We start from the raw sequence: 13,529 nt of genomic DNA on the forward strand, positions 1-13,529 counted from the left end.
TCTTTTGGCACGATCAATATTATAAAACATATATTTCATATCGTGTTCTCTCAATTCTTGTTCTTATAATTCTTATTTATTGTTCAATTGAGAGTCTGGTGTTCATAGTTCAATTACTGTGAACTTATAACTGGTATCAGAGCGGGAAAGGTGTAAATCCAACTTGGTAATCTTTTAAAACGATCCATAATTTTCTTATCAGTACTATTACTACTCCAGATATGGCTGTAATTGAAAGGGATGGTGGTTCTAACAAGTTTGAGGAAGATCTGAAAGCTGTTGAGATGATGGATAAGGTTTTTAAGATTAGAAACACCCAATGATAATATGAACTATACTTTAAATTTATCTAGAAAGATTTACGAAACACATACTCATAAGTCATAACCAATTAATTAAACCAAAGTAAAATCAGTGTTAAAGTAATGTTACGTACATTTGATTGTTTACGTAATTATGAAACACGATAGCACCTGCAAGTATTACTCTAATCTGCAACTATAACAACAATGGTTATATCAAAACCCGTATCCTATATTAAAACCCGTATCCTATAAGAAGTAATTGCACTAATGGCTTCTTCTTTTCAGCTCTTAGTCTCTTCAAATAATGGATTATATTAACAATAACTTTCTTGAAACGATTCGAGTTATATTCAATAAGTAGATAATAATAGTATAGTTTTAGTATAAGATATAAAACAAACCCTATTAGCAAGACTGAACTTGACCCACTTACATATAATGGGGTTACACTACCAACTACATGATCATACGGTCTATATCAATGATTATGAACTGTGTCGTATCCGTATGAAGACATAACCTGCAAGCAAGATCAACCAAAAAGATGTCAGAGCGACGCTCAATATAATAAAATACAACACAAAATCAGAAAATTATACAAACGCATAATCTCACAAATAACCTAAGACATGATGTTACATCACCTTTAGAAATCGGTGGTGATCATCGCCTTTAGAATAGAACTGTGAAATGACAACACTTTAAATAGCCAACACATATGACCTATTCAGAAAAAAAATATAAGCTAATTGATATTGTCACCATCATTAATGTTAATTGGTTTATTTTTGAAATGGCTTAATTATAGGTAATTAGTTTGAGTTACACATTAATTATATAAATTGCATTAATATTATTAAATTGTTTTCCGTTAATTATTTGAACTATAAATTCGTTAATTTGAATTTAGATTTTGAATTACACATTAATTATACATAAGATTGATTAATTCGATTGATATTTAATAATATTGATTTTTCAAATTCTTATTTTAAGAAAAGGTAGTAATTGTGATTTTGAATTTGAATTTGTATTTACTAACACACATAATTTCTTTTTTCATACTTAAATTAGTCTAGCAATACACATTAATGTAATTAAATTGTGATTTAATAAAAAGAAAGGGAAAATATTAGCTGCAAAACTTTGCAGCCAACAAGCTGCATATGTTTGTAAGGTTTTTATCGAGATGTTAGGGATGCTCGTTATAGATAGTATTTGTTTGTTTGGTTGCTTTATAGGCGCGAGCTTCCCCGGTTCTCCTTGTCCTTTTGTATTTTCTGTTGAGGGCGTTTTCCTTTGGAAAATGACCTCGTTTCTATATGAGTTTTCGTTTTTTCGTAAAAAAAAAAAAAAAAAAAAAAAAAAGCAAGCTGCATATTTTAATCCAAACGACAACGTTTTACACTTTAAAAGTCATTCACGTCAGTTAGACCATACTCTTTTATTTATTTTGAAAGGTTAACGTATAATAAGGAGTACAGAAATGAAAAACTCATCCACTTCTATTTACTCTATCAATATACATCCAAGTTTTGAATTTTCAACACTATATAGTATGGACGTGTTGAGGTTATATAAGTAAATAGGTGACGAGAGTATTATTACGTCTTGAAGAAATGATATGCGCTCAAACATGATACATAATAACTAATTACAAATATAAAAGAACATATCAATTAGCAAATAGCAATCAATTATACCTCTTAAACTGCAAACTTAAATTTTACAAATGGCCAAATGAAATGTTCGATTAATCAGGATGAGGGAAAGAAAGCATAATATTTTAGAAACATTAGAAATTCAATCTTATGTGATTAGGAGTTTTATCGCAACACATTAATTGACTGAGATAGAGAATCCAACTTGCTGGGATCTGCTCTTCATTGCTTGAATCATCCATTGAAAATGAAAAATGGAAAATTAAAATTGAACGTAATCACAACATTAGTTAGTCACCCATCTTATTTATTGATATTGATCTTGTGCAGAATAACGAATAGGGGAAGTTGGGCAGGAGATATCATAACAGGAAATGAGCTTGAATTAAGCCTATAATAGTGGAAAGTATATAATGGACTCTAAAATTGGTTGAGGATTAAATTGAACGTAAAATAAGCATATTGAGGATTAATTTTAATTTGCTCAAATTAAACACCTTAAGTAAGTTACTACAAATTCACATCTATTCTTAAGATAAATATATTGATTAGAAGGGTGTTTTGGTAATCAAACAATTTAAAGTGATAATTATGATGTCATTAGGAAATTTTTTGAAAATGAATTGTTGAGATTATTTTAAATTAGTTAATAGAAGGTTAGGATTAGTTGTTGTTATTTAAGATGGTCTATTTTCATCTTTGTTATAATATATAGTATATTATATATTATAGAAGTATAGATATAGATATAGATTATTATTATTATTATTATTATTGTTATTATTATTATTATTATTATTATTATTATTATTATTATTATTATTAGTTATAGTTATTAGCTAATTTAATCTAGAACGTAGATAATTATAATTGTGTTATACTAAAGAAGAGCTAATTTTATGTAGATTAGTAAATAAAGATTAAGTTGGTTCACTGGCATTTACTAATTTGAAATGATTGAATATGAATTTGGCCTAGGTTCAATCTCTTACTCACTACTTTTTCTATATTTCTTTAGTCATTTTTTTTTACATCGACTACTTTTTCTCTATTTCATTTGTCTTTTTCTTTTCTTTGTTTACAATAGTGTATTCCTAATTGACTTGTAACGAGTAAAAAAAACCCGTATTTCGCTGTGGACTGATTTTGGTCGGTTAATTGAAGGTGGCAGATTTTTTAATTAACGGTCAGTTGATATATTTGATTAATTGAACGTAATAAGGTGGTTTTCAATTTTTGAGTGTATGTATATTTAGTGCAAGAAAAAATGGTGTTGACCTAATTAGTTAACAGATGTTAGTTATAAAACTAACAGTGTAAGGTTATATGAAATATTGGTGTTACAAATATAATCTAGTAAATAAGGAGGTAAAAAGATGGAAAAGCCCTTGTGAATAGTGAAATCCTTGTTGACTTAGTTAACGGACGTTAGTTACCGTCAGTTATAGGACTGACGATGTAAGGTTATATGGACATTTGTTGTAACAAATCTAATCTAGCAAATAAGGGAGTAAAAAGATGGAAATGCCCTTGTGAATAGTAAGAGGCTCATGCCTTTTAATATATTTTATATATTATAATTATTTAACTATGAGGTATACTAATTATATTATATTAAGATTACTTAACAATAAATGTATATGAAAACACAAAATTAACTTTTAAATTATATATTGATCTACATGATATTTAATAAGTTATTTGATTTATATAAATATTCATTGTATCATATAGTATGTTTGTAACACCCCATTTTTTCCCCGTATATGATTTATAGGTGAATTGGGTATGTACGATAGGCGTATGAAGGGTTCGGGACATTTTCTAGTGTTAAGTCTTGTGTGAGGAGAAAATGACTCAGATCGTGCTTTGTGTCGCGGCGCGACAAAGGAGGCCGCGACGCGGCAATGGACTGAAATTGAGATCAGAAGTAGGACAAAGAATGATCCCAGACCTAGTTATAGGTCGCGGCGCGACTAAATTAGGCCGCAGCGCGGCATTCTGGGCAAACTGGTGCCGAATTTTTGTAATATTAAATGAGAAGCAAGGGCAATTTGGTCATTTCAAGATTGAGCTAGATTTGAGGCTTTAACCTCATCCACTCATTCATTTTTCTAATTTCATTTTCCTTTTCTTTTCATTTTTCTCTCAAAACTCAAACACCCATTTGATTTCAAAGGGATTTTTGGAAAGGAAGAAGCGGGATTTGATCTTTGGCGTAGTTGACAAGTTTGTTCTCCTCGTTCTTAGCTACACAGTGATACTAGTGGTAAGCTCTAACTCCGAAATTCGTTTTTGTGTTCTTCATTCAATTTTGGGGCTTTTGATTGTATGATTCATAGGTGAAACCCATTTAGTTGTTAATTGGAGATTAACACCAATATTCGGGTTTATTGTTGTTAAAGGCGGGTTTTGGATTGGTCAATGGTTTAACCATGTTTAAGACTTGTAAATGGTGTACAATCACTAGCATTAGTGATTATTGGTGTTTTGGAGACTTTTAGGGTTTTCGTGGTTGACTAATTTTGACTAGAGTCAAAATTAGGGTTTGTTGAGGATTATGACCCGAATGTCGATTCGATGAGGTTTTTAAACTTAAAATGGATTAAGTTGAAGTATAAAACTGAGTTAAACATGTTTTGGTGTCAAAACTTGTAAATGGTGAGATTTTGACCTTATGGGTCAAAATTAGGGTTTATGGGCCGGTTTTAATACGGGTTGGGTCGTTTCAAGTGGTATCAGAGCATGGTCTAAGGGATTTAGGCGACTTGAGATAGGTGCCTAGACTTAGACTTTTGTGTGTGCTTATTTGTTGCGGGACTTGTAGGTGAACGGGTCAGAACGGGTTATAGTTAGTGCCTTGTTTGTAGGTGGACTAACTAGGATGTTTGGCTTGTGTTGTGATGCTATTCCCTTGCGTGTGTTTATATCGCGTGGAATCGTCGTTGTGTTGGTTATATCATCGAGCGAGGCGGTCATTGTACTAACGAGTTGAGACGACGTGTGTGCGTAATAAGTACTTGCAAACCTTATTACGGGTGCAAATCATGTCTAACAAGTGATGTACGACGAGTGTTGAGCAAGATGGGGCGGTGTTATGCGTGTTGCTTTATACGTTTGTGGACTAATCATTTTGCATTCTTTAGAATGAAGACGCGAAACGAGATCGAGACGAATGACGAGGAGTTTAACTCTAGAGTTGCGGCCGCCGTTGCGGAGCAAATGAGTGCGTTTCGAGAAGAAATGGATAGGGAGTATTCCGAATTTTGGGGTAGTAGTGACATGGAGCGTTGCCTTAAGAGCTTCATGAGGACTAAACCCCCGATGTATAACGGGAAACCGGATCCTTTGGTAAGCACAACTTGGATCTCGGATGTCGAAGGGTGTTTTCGTACTATTGAATGCTCTCCTGAGAAGAAGACGAGACTCGCTACTAGTTTGTTGCGGGGTAGGGCAAAGGATTGGTTGGATGGTAAGATTGATCTTGTCGGTGGTGAACCGTTTATGGAGTTATCATGGGACGGGTTTAAGAAGGAATTCTTCGAGGAATTCCGGACTTCAGCCAATTTGTCGGAAATGCGTAATAAGTTGCGAAATTTGCAACAGGGTTCTATGGATTTGAATACTCTCAAGACGACCTTTATGGCGAAGGCTCATTTTTGCCCGGAGTATTTAGGGAATGATAATTAGTTGATGCAAGATTTCTATCGAACCTTGAATGATGACTTGAAGAATAAGACTAGCCGGGGTCACGCGAAATCTTTTGCGGAATTATTCGCCGTGGCTAGAGGTTTCGAGTCGTATACGCGATCAAAGATTGGTGAACCTTCAAGTGAGAGAAGGGTTGTTTCGTATGGTGCTCCGAGTAAGAGGACTAAGGGTCCGAGTGTGAGCACGGGTGGTACGCGGATGGGTATACCGGATTCTAGTGCATCTAGATGTTACAATTGTGGCATGAGGGGTCACAAGTCTTGGGAATGTTCGGTACCAAAGGGTGATGGTATGGTGTGTTTCAATTGCCAAGAAGAAGGACATCGTAAGTCGGAATGTCCCAAGTTAGCGGGGACGGGTGCGGCAAGGAGACGTTAAAGTACGTTTCGTTTTAATAAATATGCCCTTTGAGTATGTATTAAGTGCCATTTGAGTTTGAGTTGTAAAATGTTTTGTGTTGTGCATATGGTTGTTATGGTTGACGTTCCTAATGGAAGTACCCTATGGTGACGTTGGATTGTCGGGAGAAGGGCATAAGACTTGGTGCAACCAAGCATTCCTTAGTATTTGGGGAATGTTCTACCAAGCCATGGAAATGGGTTTTGGTGTTCGGTTGTTAAGCGCGTGTTCGCTTTTGTGTTGAGATTGATGGACCGTGAGGTTCGTTGGGTGGTTGGAACCCTTGAGATCGAGTGTTTTGAATCTCGATGTATGTTGGTAAAGGAGTCTACGTGACGCGACATTAGGTGCCTCTTTTATACCTACCAGCGTGGTGTTCGACTCCGATTGTGTTGTGGTTACATTGTACTTAGGGTACCGAAGTGAAACCCTTAGGTACATGAGTGATCGGGTGAAATTTGACAAACTAAAGCAATTGGATGATTGCGAGGGTATGGTTCGGGTAATCGTGGTACACTTTTCGTTCGAGGTGTTTAAGGATTGATTGAAATCCTTCGTGTGCTCAAGGCTGGAGCAAGATATGGTGATGGGTCGTGTGAGCCCAATCATTTATAAAGTCTACCCTTGGTAGCATTGTACGGTTGTACGAGTTGTGGATATGGGACGTAGTTCCAAGTGGGGGAGTTACACTCCAGCACGAGTAAGTTTTAGTGTGAGATTTCGGATGATGCTTTTGGTAGATCCGGAAAATGTTGTCGAGACCTGGTTTTGGTCGATTTGTGGTAGATTACAATTTCGGATAAATTGTACTTATGGTTTGGATTTGAATTATCACAGAGGTGGTAATGTGGTAAATCTCGTTGAGAGATAATGGACGTGTTTGGTGAGCAAGGTGAAATCCTTCGGTTAAGGGAGGTGTGTGTCGGATTCTCTTATAGAGAATTATTGTTTTGTGCCTATGTTTGATATAGGTGGTTCTTGCTCGAGTGTGTGAATGGTTAGTGGTATCCGTTAGGATTCACTATGGCGTAGCAGAGCGCGATGTTACGCTATTCTTCGTTCGAGGCCAAAAGGGCGTTGATTGATGAAGCATGACTTTCGGAGTCCGCTGACTTCATCATGGTATTGGTGATTGATGAAGCATGACCTTTAGGGTCCGCTGACTTCATCATGGGAGTATGCGATTGGTGGAGCATGACCTTCGGGGTCCGCTGACTTAATCATGAGCGAGGTGTTATATCGGTGAAGCATGACCGTTGACGGGGTCCGCTGACTTCATCCGATGTTGAGATTGGTGAAGCATGATCTTCGGGTCCGCTGACTTCATCATGGTAGTGGATCGCGTGTGGTTTCAGATTCACGATGACGCGTGTGGTTTCGGTCATCTTATTGTGGAAGTGAGTCGCGTGTAGTTCGGATTCACCAATGACTCATGTGGTTTCGGTCATTGTATTGAGGAGTGAGTCTCGTGTGGTTCGGATTCACAAATGACTCGTGTAGTTCGGTCATTCCTCCGGGATAGTGACTCTCGTGTAGTTCGGATTCATTAAGGCGCGTGTAGTTCGGCCAATCTCGATTGTTGTTGTGGTGAAGGTAGTGAGTTGCGTGTAGTTCGGATTCACTAAGGCGCGTGTGTTTTCGGCCAGCCTTCATGTTGTGTGATCTGTCGGTTGTTTTATACACCGATGGTGGGGGTCGTAAGGACCATGTCGTGTGATATATTGGTTGTTTGATACACCAATGGTGGGGTCGTAAGGACCATGCTATGGGAACTATCGGTTGTTTTATACGCCGATGGTGGGGTCGTGAGGACCATGTTGTATGATTAGTGATGCGATAGCCGTGTTTCGCTCACATGTTGTTACGGGTGTGACGATAGTCGATTTTGTACACCTTGGGATTAACGTTACCATAGTCGTTTTGGGCGTTATCGGTCTTAACCGTTTGTTATGATGTTACGGTAGTTGCGTATTGGTCGTATTGCGCACTACAAGGGATGCTTAGTGATTGGTGTTATCCGTAAGGATTCGTTTGGTTCGGTCTTCATCGCTTCGGGTTGCTGACCTTAGGTTGAGACTTGGTTGTTTTTAGCGTCGTACTCGGTAAGGGTATGCTAAGGAATTGATATCTCGATACGTAATTGGTTGAGTTTTCCCGATGTGAGGGATTGAGTTAGTGCTAGTGCTCGGAATTGTGGAATTTGATAAATCGCGGGTGACGATTTAGTTGTTAAGGGTAACTCTTTGAGAAGAATTGTCGAAGGGATCGTTGTAGATTTCGGTTGTTGCGTGTATTGTACGTCTCAGAATGCGAGCAAGTGTGTAATTTGTCATTGGGTTAACCTTCGGGTTAGTGAAATTGTGGTAGAAGTCGGTTCGGAATACATGTTCGAGGACCATTGAGTGTGGGTCCGTTTGGGTTCGTGACTAGGATCACGAGGACGTGATCGAAATTAAGTGGGGGAGAGTTGTAACACCCCATTTTTTCCCCGTATATGATTTATAGGTGAATTGGGTATGTACGATAGGCGTATGAAGGGTTCGGGACATTTTCTAGTGTTAAGTCTTGTGTGAGGAGAAAATGACTCAGATCGTGCTTTGTGTCACGGCGCGACAAAGGAGGCCACGGCGCGGCAATGGACTGAAATTGAGATCAGAAGTAGGACAAAGAATGATCCCAGACCTAGTTATAGGTCGCGGCGCGACGAATTAGGCTGCGGCGCGGCATTCTGGGCAAACTGGTGCCGGATTTTTGTAATATTAAATGAGAAGCAAGGGCAATTTGGTCATTTCACGATTGAGCCAGATTTGAGGCTTTAACCTCATCCACTCATTCATTTTCCTAATTTCATTTTCCTTTTCTTTTCATTTTTCTCTCAAAACTCAAACACCCATTTGATTTCAAAGGGATTTTTGGAAAGGAAGAAGCGGGATTTGATCTTTGGCGTAGTTGACAAGTTTGTTCTCCTCGTTCTTAGCTACACGGTGATACTAGTGGTAAGCTCTAACTCCGAAATTCATTTTTGTGTTCTTCATTCAATTTTGGGGCTTTTGATTGTATGATTCATAGGTGAAACCCATTTAGTTGTTAATTGGAGATTAACACCAATATTCAGGTTTATTGTTGTTAAAGGCGGGTTTTGGGTTGGTCAATGGTTTAACCATGTTTAAGACTTGTAAATGGTGTACAATCACTAGCATTAGTGATTATTGGTGTTTTGGAGATTTTTAGGGTTTTCGTGGTTGACTAATTTTGACTAGAGTCAAAATTAGGGTTTGTTGAAGATTATGACCCGAATATCGATTCGATGAGGTTTGTAAACTTAAAATGGATTAAGTTGAAGTATAAAATCGAGTTAAACTTGTTTTGGTGTCAAAACTTGTAAATGGTGAGATTTTGACCTTATGGGTCAAAATTAGGGTTTATGGGCGATTTTGAGAACGATTGGTGTTTAACGCTTATGCTTGGGTTTAATTGGCATATTAGGACCATTATCACTTGTGTTAGTAATTATTGGATAGTTTGGGCGCGGTTTGTACTTGGAAGTGCATTTAGGTCGAATTTGCACTAAGTGTCAAATTGGGTTGGTTTGTAAATCCAATCTAAGTGTGTTGTTGTATTTGTGTTAATGGAATAGGTACTTTCCATTGACGAGTTGCGGATTACTTGGAAGCATTCATCAAGGCGTTTAAGGTGAGTGTTAATATCCTATATGCATATGTATGTGTAGGATGGGTGCGGGTCGGGTGAAGTGATTCTCGGCTATAGAGCTCACTTCACATATAGGTGGATTTGATGGAATTTGGTATGAGTCCAATTGGCACGGTTGTGCGTTTTGATTGACCACCTTTGGCGAGGTACACGTTTGTGTGTACGTTATCACACGTGGTTGTGATTTGGATGTTATAACCCCAATGGCGAAGGGTTGATTTGTCGTGATGTGGATAACCCCGATGTGGTGGATTTTATAATCCCGTGACCGTGGGTTTGAATTGGAGAAGTGGATCTCGTCTAGTTCGGATTCACGATGACGCGTGTAGTTCGGTCATCTTATTGGAAATGAATCTCGTGTAGTTCGGATTCATGGTGACTCGTGTAGTTCGGTCATCTTATTGAGGTAGTAATCTCGTGTGGTTTCGGATTACTAAGGCTCGTGTAGTTCGGCCAACCTTGATGTTGTGAAGATAGTAATCTCGCGTGGGTTCGGATTACTAAGGCTCGTGTAGTTCGGCCAATCTTCATTGTGGTATTTGGTTCTCGGTATTGGGTTAAGGGGTTAACCTTGGACGTTTTTATATTGTTATATATATTGATGTAATGTTGTGTTGTAGCTAACCCTCCGGGTGTAGCTTATTGGCGTTGTTCACATCGTCGTTGGTGAACTTATACTTTGTTGATATCTGTAGCTTGTTGCTTAGAGATCGTACGGTATGCTTAGTGTAGTTGCCTTATACATGGATGCTTCGGTATGCGTATTTGATATTTGTGTGGCGTGTCCATTTTATATATATATGTATGTAGTATATTATCATTCACTAAGCGTTAGCTTACCCTCTCGTTGTTGCTATTTTTATAGGTTGCATGCTTGGCGGCTCGGGTAAGCCTGGGGATTAGAGATCTTGGCTAGGTTGCTAAGAAGATCTTGCTTTTGTATTCGATTAGGATTTGGGTAGCGTAGTCCCAAATCACCATGCTCGGTTTTGTTGGAAACTAAACTAGTCGGGTCGTGTATGTCCGTTTGAACAATTAACTAATGTATTAAATGTTTTAAAGTTATTAAACTTATTATTGTATTAAAGATGTTTATGGAAACACAATTGGGACCTAAAGTGTTATTTAAAGCGTATTAAAAGGAAAAAATTTTATGGGCCGGTTTTAATACGGGTTGGGTTGTTTCAATGTTCGAGATTAACCTTCTGGAAATTATATTCAAGATCAGCCCCATCAGAAAGTGTGTTCAAGATCCGCCACTGATAACTCATGTTTCATACGATTTTCACCAAGGCTGTTTCTGCACGCGCAACAGTTTTATTAATTGACACATGGCCAGTGGGATATGATTACTAACATCCCAAAGTTTAAGTGGTAAAAATATCTAAGCTTTTTGTTTAGACAATTGGTACAGTTTTGCAAAAGAATTCGGAGTTTCTGATTTGGACAGAATCCAAACATATCGTTTTAGGACACATGTAGCACATAATGTATTATGTTTCAGATGTTGACATTAAAATGTAATATGCTTTTTAACATACAAATACCAACATATCAGAAGTACATGTCTCTAATCAACTTCTAGTTCATGTTAGACCAAACGATGTGCATACGAGACAGATTTGACTCTAATTAGGTAGTCATTTTCGGACGCGATTTTCCGGACATCGAAGAACAATTAGAATGCATAATCTATATGAAAAGTGAATTACTAATAATTTAATTTTCAGAAATTAAAATTATCCCGAAATCAAGTTAAATTAGTCGTTTGCATCAGTTTTAAGTGTCAATCAACAAAAGTAGTCTCAAACAATCAAACTAGCATAACATGAACATTACGAATCCGAGTTGCATGAATCTTAAGCCTAACTTAAGTGATTTTTTATTATATTTCTGATGGTACACATTTCACTTTCTCAATAAATAAGCATTCAACTCAGAAAATTCGCATTCAACGCATAATCATGTCAAAACTTTAAATAAGCATAACGAGAGGAATTCTAAATGAAATCGAGTGATTCTTGCGAGCAAACTTATTAATTTTTTGATGGATTTCTATCTAGATACATATAACCTACTGATTTCATGTCATACATATAGTTTAGGTCAGTTTCAAAAATGAATTTTACACAAAACGTCAAAACAACGCAATCTAGCAATCAAACACATACAATTGGTCATGGATTGAGCTATTATAACATTTACTATTTGAGTTTTATACCTCTAGAGATCACATTACTTATATCAACGCGTAGAGGATGATGAGAACAACAACCTTCGTGTAGATTGTTTAAGCAAACAAACAAAACATGATGTGGTTTGAGGTGTGTGTGTGGTCAACGAGAAAGAGCGGAGAGGGAGGAGAGGTTGTCGACTGATTAGGGTATTATGTGAGGGTTATGTGAGTTGCATGCTATTTTATACATTCTAATTAAGCCCTAATCAAATTAAAAACATGGACTAGTCAATCATAAGTGGCTCAACAATAAAATAAAGATGGGTAGGGGTGGGTTCGGCCGAATGGCCCACATGGGGGGTTCCCGGGCTCGTTTTGTCTAGTTACATGTACTTGTGGTCTGTTTCTAGTTTTGTTTAACTGTACCGAAGTCCCGGAACGTTAAACGATCGTTTAAACACAACCAAATGATCCAATATATTAAAACAATTAATAAATTATAATTATTTTTCTAAGTTAATAATTATTAATTTTTACTTCGCATGGTTCGTTATCCCGAAAGACATCTTTGCAGTTATTCAAACTGTGACGTTTTCTACGTATTTCATTATTCGAAATAAAAGTATGCATTTAATTAAAATTAAATACACAAGTTTTCAAGTAAGCAACGTTAAATAAATTAACACACAGTTAACGGAAGTAACGAAAAAAGTAGAATTGTTACATCCAGTGACCCTTTTGACTCTCTAGAACCTTCTGAGCTAAGCTGGCGGCTGTTTCAATAGCTGGCAGCTCAAATTATATTTTTCCAAGTTTTTGATCTTCATTCATCCCTTATGACAGTAGCCGGCTCTTCAAATAGTCGGGAGCTATTTATCATTTCAGCTGGCGGCCCTTTCCCTAGCCATCGGCTCTTTTATGTTGTTCTGGGTTTTCTAGAATTCTTCAATATGACAAACGACAGCTAAATGAACAAAGTGAAGCTGTTTTTACTGTTTTTCGACTTCTTTTTATTCCTCATCCAAACATCATCCAATCTTTAGCCTCATATCATTTTCTTTCCCCCTTTTTTAAGTTTTTCATCACTTTTCCTACAAAGTCACATTAACTATTCCATGCACATAAAACATTGAATTGTTCATAAAATAGACACATTTTAGCTTAAAATAGAAATAATATCGCATTAATTGATATTCCAAATATGTATAATATAGGCGATATCATAGGTGTTGAAGACGTCGGCCATGTTTTTCTCGCCTGCATCTTTGCACGGCAGATTTGGGGCCTTATTCGTGTATTGACAAATATGGACATCCCAACCACGATAATGTCATGGGAGGAACTAGCGAGTTGGATCGATGATAGCCATCATAATTCGTTGTGGAAGGAACGTTTGTACCTTATCGTTGCAACAACTTTGTGGAGTTTCTGGAGGTTCAGGAATGGAATCGTCTTTAACACACATTCAATCAAGAAGAGTGTCATTATTGATTCTATTCCTTGTTTTTCATTTTTTTAGTTCAAGAATAGAGGTAAAGGTGTAAGTTGTATGAACACTTGGCTCCG

The 13,529-nt window shown here is 37.0% G+C and overlaps 1 protein-coding gene across 1 annotated transcript in view; it reads left to right on the forward strand.

The window, feature by feature from the left end:
- Window positions 1–221: 221 nt before the first annotated feature.
- The window catches only part of LOC139901807 (uncharacterized), a 23,119-nt gene continuing 9,811 nt past the window's right edge, over window positions 222–13,529 (forward strand). Inside the window, exons 1-2 of the mRNA XM_071884483.1 lie at window positions 222–296; window positions 1,426–1,525. Of these exons, the coding sequence (XP_071740584.1) occupies window positions 222–296; window positions 1,426–1,525 (175 nt within the window). The remainder of the gene's footprint in view (window positions 297–1,425; window positions 1,526–13,529) is intronic.

This window comes from Rutidosis leptorrhynchoides, chromosome 3 (assembly GCF_046630445.1).
Source record: "Rutidosis leptorrhynchoides isolate AG116_Rl617_1_P2 chromosome 3, CSIRO_AGI_Rlap_v1, whole genome shotgun sequence".
Classification (NCBI taxonomy): Eukaryota; Viridiplantae; Streptophyta; class Magnoliopsida; order Asterales; family Asteraceae; genus Rutidosis; species Rutidosis leptorrhynchoides.